The following is a 14144-nucleotide window of genomic DNA, read 5'->3' as shown; positions in this document are numbered from 1 at the left end:
GTCCAAAAACCACTTTTTTGGGGGGATTTTGGGCTTTTTTGGATACATGTGGTCCAGTTAATTGTAATCAAAAAGAAAGATGCAAAACTAGATGTTACAACAGTCCTAAATCCGAAATGTCAACATCCAACGGCTAATCGTTTTTGAGTTATGTGCGATACATACATACATACATATGTACGTACAGACGTCACGCCGAAACTAGTCAAAATGGATTCGGGGATGGTCAAAATGGATATTTCCGTTGAAATCTGAAAACCGACATTTTTCACGATCACAATACTTCCTTTACTTTGTACAACGAAGTGTTAAAAACCGTTTTTGGTTAAGGGAATCAGCTGGAATCCAAAGGTCTTTACTAAGAATTATGATTTTCTCTCAATTATATTTTTAATACTGCATACATAATTTTTAAAATAACATCAAAGTGGTTAAATTGGACGTAATTTTTTTTATTTACCATGGTAATCTATTCCACAAACTCATTCTAAATATTCAATAATTAAATCTTTAATATATAAAAACCCTATTATGTATTTGAAATAAAATTCTGTAAAGATCAAAGCCGGAAAATCAAAGTAACTCTTTGTCGGCATTTTACCAATGACATCTTTAAACGTAAGATGAACTAATGTCTAATAGTTATTGCACAGAGTTTAACACAAAGCACGTAATGTGTAGGGACGATAATACATGGAATAAATTATCTTCGTGTGCCACTCTGTCAGTCACTATTATTGTTAATAACATATATAACTAATGTATCATGTTTATTGCTTTGTGATGATTGCGAAGTAACCTGAATAACTTTTAAAGCTCTCAAATTAAACTGCAAATGAATAATGACATGTAAGTTAAAAATAACAATAATACATTTATGTTATAATTTTTTTGAATAAATCAGATTTACAATAATTTGATATCAGTTTAGCCTGAAAATATTACAATTAATATTTTACATTAATTGTAATATTTTGTAATATTGTAATATTTTAGTTGTGAAAATCTAACATGTAATAGAATTTTTTCTTTTAAACCTTCAAACAATCAATTGTACTCATGTATCTGAACTAAGTAAATAATTTTATTTCTGCAACAATATTTTGTAAACAGATTATCTACTGACGGATTTCAAGATAGGTGGCATAGCTTAGAATATCACGAGTTAAAATATAAATATAGAGATCTTTAAATTAAAGTAAATCTTAAAATTTAGAATACAAAGAGCAAAAAATTCCCTACATTAAAAAAAAAACTAATAAAATATTTACCAATTTTTCATTTACGCTATTTTATTTTATTAAAGACTAATTAGTGAAGTATCAAATACTTTTTGTACATATAATAACGATTCAAAAACACATTTACTACAGTTCAAAACTTTTAAATATCCTTTCATATATGAAATAAACGAGCAATTCAGTTTCGGCAATTTATAAGTGCGAGTATAAATTAGCTGTGCGCTTAACCAAAGTTGTAGTTATTCAGCATAATTCGCGAAAAACGTAACAAACTTTCTGGACACATTATACTGAAAAATAGAAAAGAAAGTTCATATAAACAGACGTTCGAAAACGCTTTATTGATAAGTATCGGCTAGTGAATTATTTCGCCCGCATTTCTGAGCCTTCAATAAAATTACGCCGCACTGTAATTCTTCAAACCTAAATAAGAGTGTAAATTTATTGATTTTTATTTGAAATCTGATCTGAAAAATCGAAAAAAATAACCCCAGAACGATATTTTGAGTAGTTTTTAAGAAATCTGAGGTAGAAGATAAAAGATTGGGGTCGAAAACACATGATTTCATGTTTGTCGTAAAATAATTTTGTTAAATTTGTAATAAACACAAAAAAGTTTTAAACAAAACTTTTGGAGAATTTGATTTTGAGTAAAATTTGATGTATAAAGTCCACAGAAACTAAATACAAACGTAAAAATTTCAAATTTATTAAAATCAAAATATCAAAATATGTCACATTTTAAATAGGTTTTAAATGAAACAAAGTATTTAATATTAAAAAAAAAAAAATTATAAAAATATTTTTGAAAAATAAAAATAAAAATGTTTAAATAAATTTGTATGTTTAAAACCGCATTGCCGAAATAAAATCGTCTATGGCGACCGTAATTGTTTCAAAGTAATATATTTTTTTTTACCTGAATTTCTTTATTTACTTACAATCCACTTCTACAATGTAGTTATAAGTAAGGCGTATGACTGACTGTCACATGAAAGAGGATTACCCAACAATGATAATCCTCAAGCAATATAAAAACAATAAAATAACAAACAAACAAACAATAATATAACGTAACTAATATTTGATAGTTCCCCTTGAATGTCCAATCAACACACTAACATTAAAACAACAAAATAAATCTTAACTTTAAATAGAACAATAAATAAAACAGTAACTTTGAATGTGCCAAGAAACAATAAACGTAAGCAACAAGCCGCCAAACTACTCATCACAACGGGCCATTAATAAGATCAAGTATATGAAGCCATTTTAGTTTAACGTCCTTGCTGTTGTCTAGCAAATTCAAAATAATATATGAGTATATATTAATGATCTTAATATTATGAAATACATTACTTGGAGGAAACAGAAGACTTAAAAAAGAAAATGGACATGCTTAAGAAACTTTTAAGGTTAAGTATAATACCCGAAATTATATAGCATACATGGAACAATCTAGAACGTGTTTTCCATAGCTTCTGCTACTACGCAGTAGGTTAAAATTTTCTACTGAACATAAGCAATGACTAGATTATTCTTCAATAATATTTTTCATTATTAGAACGATGTAATAAATGTATACACTGTAAAATAGGTATACTACTTACACGAATTGTATGTATGTGTATATTTTATATATATATGTATTAAATAAACAAATTTACTTACATACACAATGACTGGATTACTTTTCAATAATATCTGCCGTATTAGAATGATGAAGCGATAAAAGTATATACTGAAAGCTAAGTATAGTAGTTGCACAAATAATAAAAACACGTACACCTAACAACAATCCACATAAATTGTACTTAATGTAAAACGAAACACAGCTGCGTACAGAAGCCACGTACAGTAGACAGACACTCTTTCGTTCGTACAAACTCGGCTCCACCGAATTTAACCGAATAAACGTATCGCAACAAAGCCTTCCAAATCATACTTATTCCCTACCGTGGGCAGCTACGGCTACCCTTTGTAGCTGTTCCCTACTCTCCGCTAAAGTCGGCTAGCCCGACGAATGAGCGTTTCACGTACAGCCTGAAAGATCAGACTACCAATGTCTGTGGGCGGTGCACCTAAAGAAGTTTTCACTTTAAAAAATGAAAAATAAAATAAAAAAATTTATTAGACATCTTTAAAGGTAACTAAAGATTACTTAGTTGAATAAATATATAATAGTAAATTATGTTGATAAGTAATTTTTACAAAATGTTTTTATTACTTATCAAATGTAAATGTAATTACAATTACATTTATATTAAAATTTTAAAATACTTATATTTTACAAACAGTAAATTCAGGGTAAACTTTTGATAATTATTTTCTGTGTCGAGTAATGGAAGCAGTGTCACCTTGACATCAAGTTAGTGAGCTCTTAATTTTTTTTTTTTTTTAAATCATGTTGCAGTGAATAAAAGTACGATTTATTAACGAGTAAAGTACAAACTACCTGATGCGTGTTCGATTCCAGTACTAACATTTCAAGATATTGTATGCTTTATCATTAATAAAGCATTAATTAATGCTTTATCATCAAGTTGTATAAAATAATTTGATGTGGACACTACATGACTTCCTTGTACACCTATTAAATTATATATATATACATTTTTTTAAATGAAAAGTACATAAAATTTTATTTCATTAATAACTTCTGATATTTTTTTGTTATTATTGAATTATTATTTATTGTAATTTTTTTACAATTAATAAATCAATATATTTAAATTAAAAGAAAAAGTTAAAAAAAAAAAGGAAATGAAGCCGGTGTTGAACCGATGTGCTTTTCCCCTTCTATTTCAAATATTTCATTAATTAAATTTTATTTGTCTATAACTGTGGAACCAATGAAAATAAGTACCACTAATCATATATCCTTGAAAAGCTCTCAATGAGGGCTTATTATTTCAGTTAAAGAAAAGTCCAAAATCCAAATATTTGGATTCTGGGCTTTTTTAGACAGTTTTGGTCCAGTCGATTGCAATAATACGGGGAGGTGCTCAACTAGATGTTACAACAGTTCTAAATCCAGAATTTCAACATCCTACGGCTAATCGTTTTCGAGTTATGCGAGGTAGATATGTACGTACGTACAGGCGTCACGTCGTAACTAGTCAAAACGTATTCAGGGGTGGTCAAAATGGATATTTCCGTTGAATACTAGAAACCGAGGTTTTTCGCTATCACAATACTTGCTTTACTTCGTACAAGGAAGTAAAAAACAAAGAACATAATTTATTAACGTTAGAAGCGGATTTTTATAAGTTATATCTCTCAACATGTATTATAAAACAGTTTTTTAATCGGTGTTCTTAACTAATTTGTTTAAAATATTTGTGTAAAATTCATTTCATATTATATTGTTTCCGTATAAAGAAAATTCTAGCGCTATTTAATTCTCTAAAACTTTATTCTAACTCTACTTTATTTTCAACGTTATTCTAATTTGATAATAAACTTAGGGGATGATATTCATTCAAAATTTTAGTTTCCAACATTTTTCAAATGTTTTTTACCAACTTTTTATACTTTGTTTATGTTACATGACTGATTGAATGTGCCTACAATGGGATCACTAGAAATTAGTAATTTATATTTCATCGTTATCATGGAATTCATTTTAGTGGAATCGCTATTATCACCTAGGCGTACATTATTACTTCAGTTAAGTTTTCCTTTTGCCGTCTTTTGGATCAGGTCACTGATCCAAAAATTTTAAAAACTTATTAAAACGAAAATGTATAATATTCAAAACGTTTGTTCTGTTATTAATAGTTTAGCCTATATAAGTATCAATAATAAGCTAGATTGCTAGAATTAAAAAACCACATTTTAATTAGTTTTAAGCTCGAAATACTATGTAAAATAGTCGTTGTGAAGTATGTGTATGAATTTTTTTTCTACAGAATGATTTACGAAGAACGAAATAAATTTTCAGAACATATTGTATTGGTGAAAAAAAGAAAAATAATACATAAGCATACGTTTGGAAACGCTTTGTTAAAAAATATCGGCTGGTGAAATATTTCGTCCTCTCTCTTTTTCAGTAAGAGTAAGCCGTACTGTAATTATTGGAACCCAAATTAAAGGGTAATTTTATTGGTTTCTATATGAAATCTCTTCTAAAAATTTGAAGAAAAATAAGCCCAGGACGTTATTTCTAGTAAGTTTCAAGAAATCTGAGAAGAATTGGGGGTCGAAAAATACGCTATTTAATGTTTGGCATAAAATAATTTTGTTAAATAGGTAATAAACAAATGTAACTTTTAAGCAAAATTTTTAGAGAGTTTGATTTTTAATAAAGTGGTATGAATAAAGTCCATAGAAATTAAATACGAACGTAAGAATTTTGAAGATTATTAAAATCAAAGTACGTATATCAAAACGTGGCAGATTTTAACTAATTGATTATTAAACGAAAGAACGTTTTCAATATTACAACACAAAAGAATTAAATATTTTAGAAGAAAAAACAATTTAAAAAAATAAAAAATCAAATAAAACATAAATCAAACAACTTATCAGACATCCTTAAAGCTAATTAAAAATTAATCTTTAATACCTAGTTAAACACTAGTTATTTCTTGGCGCAGAAATTAGGGCGAAATCTTTCGCCGGCTGAGACTCGCTGACCTAGCGTTTGCGAATCTATTTTTATATAAACTTCTGCTTTATTTTCACAATTAGAACATCTCCTGGACCATTATGATATTTTTCATGAATAAAATACTTTTTTTATCAAATTTTCATATATCTATTATGGTTTTGGACAATCTTGTAGAAAATTATTATTTCGCGAACTTCTCCCTTAATTCTTTAATTTATTCAGTTCATAAACATTCTCATTCGTGATTTCTGAGATAAATTCTCTGTATATTTGTGAAAACAAATATAAACTAAATTTTTAATTTTCATCCAGACAGAAGTTAAATATTTAAAGCCGATTTAAATTTACTTAAGTTCGTTATATAAATTGACACTAGATTTAGTGTGAACGTATCAAAATTATTTAATAAACTCTAAATGGATAAAACACAATGTATGAGCGCAAACGTTGTACGGACCTTAGGAGAACTAATAATCCGAAAAGCAAAGCGGTACAGAGTACAAATACATCACGTCACGTACCGTTTATATAAATTCAACTTCTAAACCGCATGTAAATATTAAGCGCAGAATTATTACAAATTGAATGCCTGACCGTTACATTTAATATTACAATAATAAACATTATAGCGAGTACAAAAGTTTTGTGTAAATAAAACTTAATAATATCAGTATTACTGAAAGTATAAATTACATTTACTGTTTGATCATTACACAACTAGATAGATATTAATTACACAGAATAATTTAATAAATTATAAAGAATATTTGACTAACTGCTCTTTTGATTTTATTAACATTTCCCGATCATTTATTTAGGGCACAAAGATATATTTATTTTATTTAAAAATGATACTTTTTTTACACTACCTTTAAAACGAATTTTACAGTATAAAACAGCGGATCTCAAAACTATAGTACGCTTATCGCTGGTAGTACGCAAACAGATACAGCAATAAAAAACCTATTATAATATAAAAAATACAAAACATTTGTTCTATAATTATTAAAATCATTTAGTACAACAGAAATTTATTTTTATTAGAATTTATTTATTATAAAACAGTGGATCAACGGCTCACAAACCTTTCTGATATGATACAAAAATATTTGGTAATTGTGAGCCTGAACTTCCTCAACCTTAATCTTTTTTTCAAATTGCAGTACGTTGAAAAATATGTTACATAATTAATAAAAATAAAAGTTCCAAAAGTCGGAAGAGTGAAATTACCTCATTATTCTTCCTGAGAATCTGTAATTGACAGTAGCGTTGTTTGACAACTCCATCATATAGTCAGGATTCAATGAAGCTGTTTACTGGCCATCTAAATAGGTAAAATATGTACATTTAACGTTAATTAGACGAAGTTAGCGAGCGAAGCGAGCTTAGGTTATGTTGTATTGATATATAGTACGCGATACGTCATTACGCAGAATCAACATAATCTAATCAAACATAACCTACGCTCGCTTCGCTTGCTAACCTCGTCTGATTAACGTTAAAAATAAAAATTATATACAATAAGTTATAAGTATAGGTGATTTTATTTTTATATACGCAAACAATTGGATTTCAGTAGCGGTCCCGTATAACCGATAGTACCGATTTTTTTTTTTGTTCACCCTGTAAATCCAAATTACTGTTTCCGATCTTTTTTCCGAAATAAATTTTAACAATATAATATCTTGTAGAGTTAGTTACAGCTATCGCACATGCCAGCTTATCGCCTATCATACAAAAGTATATTCTTCCTGGTATAATAACTGTTAATTGCTGGAAGACATATAATTGTTTGCAGCACGAGGGCTACCAACATTTAGCGATGAACCACAAATATAATTTCATACATCCGGACACGGGAGCTCATACACAGACAACCGAGCGTGCGTGGCGTGAAGTGCGTTCAAACGTTCCTCGGTAGGAAATTGTTAGCACCACTTGTACGAGCATCTCGCGGAGTTTTTTTCAAAAGAAGATATAAGGACTACAAGACCCGAGCACATAATTTATGGTCCAGTCTTGCTTCTCTGTATCCTGACTATATGATGGAATTGATAACAACGCTACTGCCATTACAGATTCTGAGGAAGTAATTTCATTCTTCCGACTTTTGAAACTTGTATTTTTATTAATTATTATATAACATATTTTTCAACATACTTCAATTTAAAAAAGATTAAGGTTGAGAACGTTCAGGCTTACAATTACCAAATATTTTATCATTCATATCCTTTTCCCTCAATTTAAGGAACTATTCGTTAACAATATCAGTTATTTGGCTTGCAAGCACTTATGCGCAACGCCGACGGGTTCTTACACGCCACGGACCCATGTAGCGACTTTGTCCACGCATGCACCGCGTCGCACATGTACGAACTAATTTCTTAATGACCGCTATAAAAGTATCCGTTCTTTCCTCCAGCAGTTAAGCGACTCGGTCGTGATTATCTTTCAGACAGACGGATGCAGTCGCTTCCGGTGTTTTACAAATCCTGTGATAATCTGATATGAAAACATCTTTATTGTATTAGTTATTCATTTGATAAAATCGAAATGCTAGTGTTGTCATACGTATCTTGAAAGGGAAGTTTTTCTTATATACATACTTATTTTCGTACTTTGATTAAATTAATTTAATTTAGTTGACATAAAATATAAATTAACGTATGGATGAGCATACTTTTTTCATACTAAAATAATTATCCTTATTGTTAATTCCATTTTCTACCACGTATTCTTGTGAAACTGCATTTTCTAGTACGGTGACAGGAAAAATAGATTTTTATAACAAACTGAACCTTAATCAAAATTTTCGCTTAAATTAAGTTCAACTGAATTCGGTATCTGTTCACTTGTTTCAAGCACGCAGCCAACACTATTCTTCTCACGAATTTTTTTATGTTCAAAAATATTGTGATCAGTAATATAAGTAAATGTATAATTTAACAATTCTTTGTAAACTAAATGTTTTTATAAAAATACATTAAAAAATTTGTAATAAATAAAAAATCATGTAAGACATGTTTTTTTTTTAAAGCTTTTATTTAACTCGCTTTAGGAATAATCAAATCTTGCAACCGCTATATTTTTTGATCTATCGTATGAAAATCAATGAAATTTGGTACACGTATGTAACTTCGATGACAATACAGCACTACGGTTTTGGAATTTGATATGACCCACCCCCACGCCCCCATGCGCTACCCCTACGCTAAATTCATGCATTTAGTTGAAAATTTTCATTTCCCATGAACTATCGCGTAAAAATAATTGAAATTTGGTACACGTATGTAACTTCGATTTGTAAAAATAAATATTTTTACTTTTTTTTAGTATTAAAAAAAAATTACAAAAAAACCAAAAAATTTAAAAAAATATATTTGATTACATATAAAAAATTATTTTTTGAAAAAGCTTTTATTTAACTAATATTAACATTTACAAAAAAAGGAAACAAATTAGAAACACTCTCTAAAAAGTAGAAAATAAGAATTAAATCAAATTGAGAAATTTAAACAAAAAAATATTATACAAAAATACAACAAATATAAAAATGCACTGAAAAGTAAGAAATAAATTATATAAATATCTAATAAATAAAAAATAAATAAATATAATAATTATTAAATTTTAAAATTAAAAGTAATGAAAATATTTAGTTAAATAAAAGCGTGGCACAGTTTTTATAACAATCTTTTCGAAAAAGTATATATAAGCATTTGCTGTTATTAAAATATATTTTTTGTTTAATGAGGTTGTTTAGTATATGTATATACTTTATTTATCTGTAATAAAATAACTCAAGTTTTAATTCTTTGATGGTCAAATTTGCACCGAGATGACCTTTAAGGGTTAATAAGATTAAAAATAAAAATTAAATTTAAAAATCTTGCACAAAGTTATTACATTTTGACGGTAATCTGAAAAATTATTAATTATTATCATTATTATAATTGCAATCGTAATTATGAATTCATTAAATAAAAATTCATAATTAATTAAAATGAAACTTATAGCAGAAAGAGTGCGTACAATTTGGCTTAGATTACAAGCAGAATTCGAGGATGAACTTCAATTATGTGAGAACACGTACGTAAGAAAGCGAGTGGGTGCATTTTCCCAGATTTTTACTACTAGCTAGTCAGTCTCAACTGGGGAAGTTCCAGCAGACCTTTCCGCCTCCTCGCGTCGTTATTGAAAATGAAAATGAAGATTAATTGTTGTAAAAATAAATGTTGTGTTGTTTTAAACAAATTACAAAAACTGTATACATTTAATACAGCCTACCGATGGCACAATTTTTCCTACTGATATCTTGACGTTGAATTTATCTTACTCTTAATTTCCAAAAGTTATTAGATAACATGGTTTATATATGTGTATATTTTCTCGGATGAATTTTAATATAGTCTAATCAATAAGTAAAAATTAATTTTTTTTTCCATAATTCCAGAAGAGATACCAGAAGTAGAGTTAGAAACAACAGAGAGCCAAGGTGCTTTAGTCGAAGTCGCGCTCGGTGGAGCTGTACAACTTCAATGTCCAGCCGGTGCAGCGGGATGTTGGGGTCGAGTTGGATCTGGAGGTCGAATGGAACCTCTAGGAGCAGGTCCGTCTTTACATTTGGAGCACGTATTATATCAAGAAGCCGGACAATATCGATGTTTGGATCCTGGACCTCCAAGTCCTGCGTTACAACACTGGAGAGCGCATAACGTACAAGTCTCAGTCACAGGTATTTTTTTTTTTATTATTATTATTATATATAATAACTTCTAAATATGTATATTTTAATGCGTAACTACTGTACTTGTATTTTAGTTTTTTAATACTCAATAAAATTATAACGAACTAAAAACCAAAATAATCGCTTCGTTATCAAAGATCGCATCCACCACTCGTCTTTCTGAATGAAGAGTGATCAGGAAAACTTATTAGGATAAGCAACATAGAGTTTAATAATCCAAATTTTTTCCTAAACCCTGATTAAGTGGTCTAATAAACTGTTCCTGCTTCTTATTTATACGGTGACCTTAAATAAAAACTTGATTGGGAATTGATGAACATGAAAGGTGTATTTTAAAAATATTCTTCCGCAGTCGGATGCGATATCCTATGGAAGCTCACTGTGGAATTTCAATTCCATTAAACGAAAGTTTTTTTTTACATAAAAAATATCGCTTATTTTGAACAGACGTACGAATATATCGTACAGAATATTAGCTTTCAACCAGTTTAATGAGAGAAAAATATAAAGATTTTAACAAGTCGAACGTCCAGTTAATAAAAGATGATTTATTATTAAAACTCTTGTCGGCAGATAGAAAAAAATCTGAATTCTATTAATAAATATTTTTGCATATAAATTTCGAATTGAACACGCTTTTCTTTTAATATTTGATAGAAAAATTTCAATGTATCATTCTTTTAAAAAATTTAATTTGACACACTATTCAAGTTTTAATTAAGTGAATCCATCTTTCAGAAGTAATATTTCCAAGACGAATTCAGTTATAAATTAATTTTTCTGTTATCACGAGAGTTTATATCGATAATAAGTATCGTAAATTTCCATGTCCTCTCATTTATTCTCGCCACTTTTGGTTATCAAATCAGTCTTCTGCAGGACAATAGATTGATACTAAGGGTAAATTTTCAATGAATCTTTCATTTTCCTCTTTTATCTATCTTTCAATAATCAGTTGAAGAAATAGATACTTCTTATTGTTCATTCCATATGATATCTGTAAGTTACATAAAAATAAAATATAATAGATCTAAAATTAATTACCAATGAGACATGTTAATCATAAAGAGATATAAAAGTTCCATATATCCTGACCCCGTAGGGGGAGACACCCGCCTTATGACTATCCCGGTCACCACACCACCCCCTCCGATCATAGCCCTGATGGATTTTACCGATGGTCAACTTTTAGACCCACTAAACTTGATGACACATCACAGTCATCAATTTGGCCTCTCTAAGGATACCACTGATGCAAACAGCCTCGGCAGACATTTCCATCAGTGTATTTATACAACCTACTGTCGCCTTCGTACAGCCTATTCCGACCATGACCACATATGAAGGCAACCATTTAGTTTTGGGTAATCTATTCTAAAATGAGAGTATTACTTTTGCAAAGTTGAAGGTTAATCGCTTCCGCCCACCGAATCGGTCTAGTAGTAAAATCATGGTCGCAAATCAGCTGTTTAAGAAATAATTTTCAATTTCGAAGATTCTGAGGTTTAAATCCTAGTAGAGATAAGTTACTTTTATACGGATTTGAATAATATGCTGCAACAATTTGGTTGTTGGGGTTTCATTAAATACACGTCTCAGGAATGATCGGTGTGAATCTTTACAAGATTATACCTTATTTACGTATTGTGCGTATCAATCTCATCTCATTGGGCCCTGGGGGGTTGCTTATCGTTCACAAATTGGAATAAACTGCAGCGTACACATTACGAATACAAAATAAAATAAAAATTGTTTGAAAAATTAACCTCAAAACATCCTACGTAAATTTTTATCTGCGTTTATCATTAAATATTTATTTAAAAACTTAATAAATTAAGAATATGTATATTTTGAAAGCAACAGTGAGAATAATTTACGACGCATAGTAGCATTGTGCTTTACACAGAATTAGTAGGGTGTATCATCAACCGGGTTGGTCTAGTGGTGAACGCGTCTTCCCAAATCAGCTGACTTGGAAGTCCTAGCGTTCAAGTCCTAGTAAAGTCCGTTACTTTTATACGGATTTGAATACTAGATCGTAGATACCGGTGTTCTTTGGTAGTTGGGTTTCAATTAACCACACATCTCAGGAATGGTCAAACTGAGACTGTAGAAGACTACACTTCATTTACACTCATACACTGAAGTAATTTACTTCAGTGTACTTACATTTACTTCATTTACACTGAAGTAATACCTAAACGGTAATTCCCGGAGGCTAAACAGAAAAATAGAAAGAAAGTAGAGTACATAAAAATTTATGCAATCGTTATACGTGCTTATCTCCTTGCCTGCGTATGCGTTGCTTTTATCACTAACTTCTCAGTTTACTTATAATATAGATGATTGAATATGTTTGTCGTATAGAATCAAATGAAAACATCTAATAGCTGAAATAAGATTACTCTGTATTTAAATGAATTGAAGTGTGTCTAATAAATTGAATTCGTATAAATCTGAAAATCGGGATACAGATTTATTTTAGAAATCCTGAAATACCGTATAATAAAGAAAATTCGAAAATATGCATTTCCACAATGGAAAGTATTTTGTAATACAAGTTTTACATTTCAATTCTTATGGGAAAAGATAGATCTTTCATAGAAGAAATTGTTATAAAAATATGATCCTTTTGAAGACTGAATAGACGTTAGCTTATTGTGGAAATGAAAAAAATATTTTGTGAAATTTTTTTTTCCCTTAACCATCAATTGTTTGTGATTCTAGGCCATTATTTCAAATTCTATGAATTACTACAACATTGGAATTAATTAAGAACATATTACAGAGTAAAAATATAAATTATAAAATATGAGTAGGATTTTTTTCTAGGCAAATAAATTATCATTATTTTTATATATTATAGATAAATTTTAACAAAATCAATGCAACCGTATAATTAACCAAAAAATAATTGATAGATAAAATTTGAAAACATTGGAAAATACGAATAACTTTGGCAGTGAAATCCAATTTATCTGCAGCGTATAAAATTCTTTTTGCTATGATATTTTTTCTCTTTATTATCCTCTTTTTTCTGCGAAGGTTATCAAACTTTTTCGTTTCGTTCTTTGTAGAAGAGAACATAAAGTTTGGACAGATTCTGAATGATTTCAGTTTGTGATGTCAGCAGTTTTTTCTCTTTAAAAATTTCTTTACCGTGAAACACTATGTTTCTATGTTACGTCATCATATTGACGCTTTGTTTCCTAAAACTATTGTAAACTTTTACACTTTTTCTTCGTTTTCTCTTCTAAATTTTTCCTCTTTACTATGTTTTATCCTTCTATTTCCTTTCTTTTTTATTATTCTTAATTTTTTTTTCTTTCTTTACTTTTCAGTTATAATCACATAAGTGAAGTTTATTGGAATTATTAAAAAAAAACGAAAAAATTAATTTTCTTTTAAACTTTTCACCCAGGGTAACAATGTGACTAGATTTATGTACAAGTAATGAGTGAAAAAAAAAAAACTATCACCTTTTCATTTCATAATAATGCTTATTTGTCTAAAAACCTTTTTATTTTTATTTTATAATATTTAA

At 28.9% G+C, this 14144-nt stretch overlaps 1 protein-coding gene across 1 annotated transcript in view; it reads left to right on the top strand.

Moving 5' to 3' along the window:
• The window catches only part of LOC142320046 (kin of IRRE-like protein 3), a 722369-nt gene that overhangs the window by 634913 nt on the left and 73312 nt on the right, over positions 1-14144 (top strand). Inside the window, exon 6 of the mRNA XM_075357724.1 lies at positions 10307-10588. Within this exon, the coding sequence (XP_075213839.1) occupies positions 10307-10588 (282 nt within the window). The remainder of the gene's footprint in view (positions 1-10306; positions 10589-14144) is intronic.

This window comes from Lycorma delicatula, chromosome 2 (assembly GCF_047948215.1).
Source record: "Lycorma delicatula isolate Av1 chromosome 2, ASM4794821v1, whole genome shotgun sequence".
Taxonomy (NCBI): domain Eukaryota; kingdom Metazoa; phylum Arthropoda; class Insecta; order Hemiptera; family Fulgoridae; genus Lycorma; species Lycorma delicatula.
Note: the sequence above shows the minus strand (reverse complement) of the source record. Positions and strands in the feature narration are given on the sequence as shown.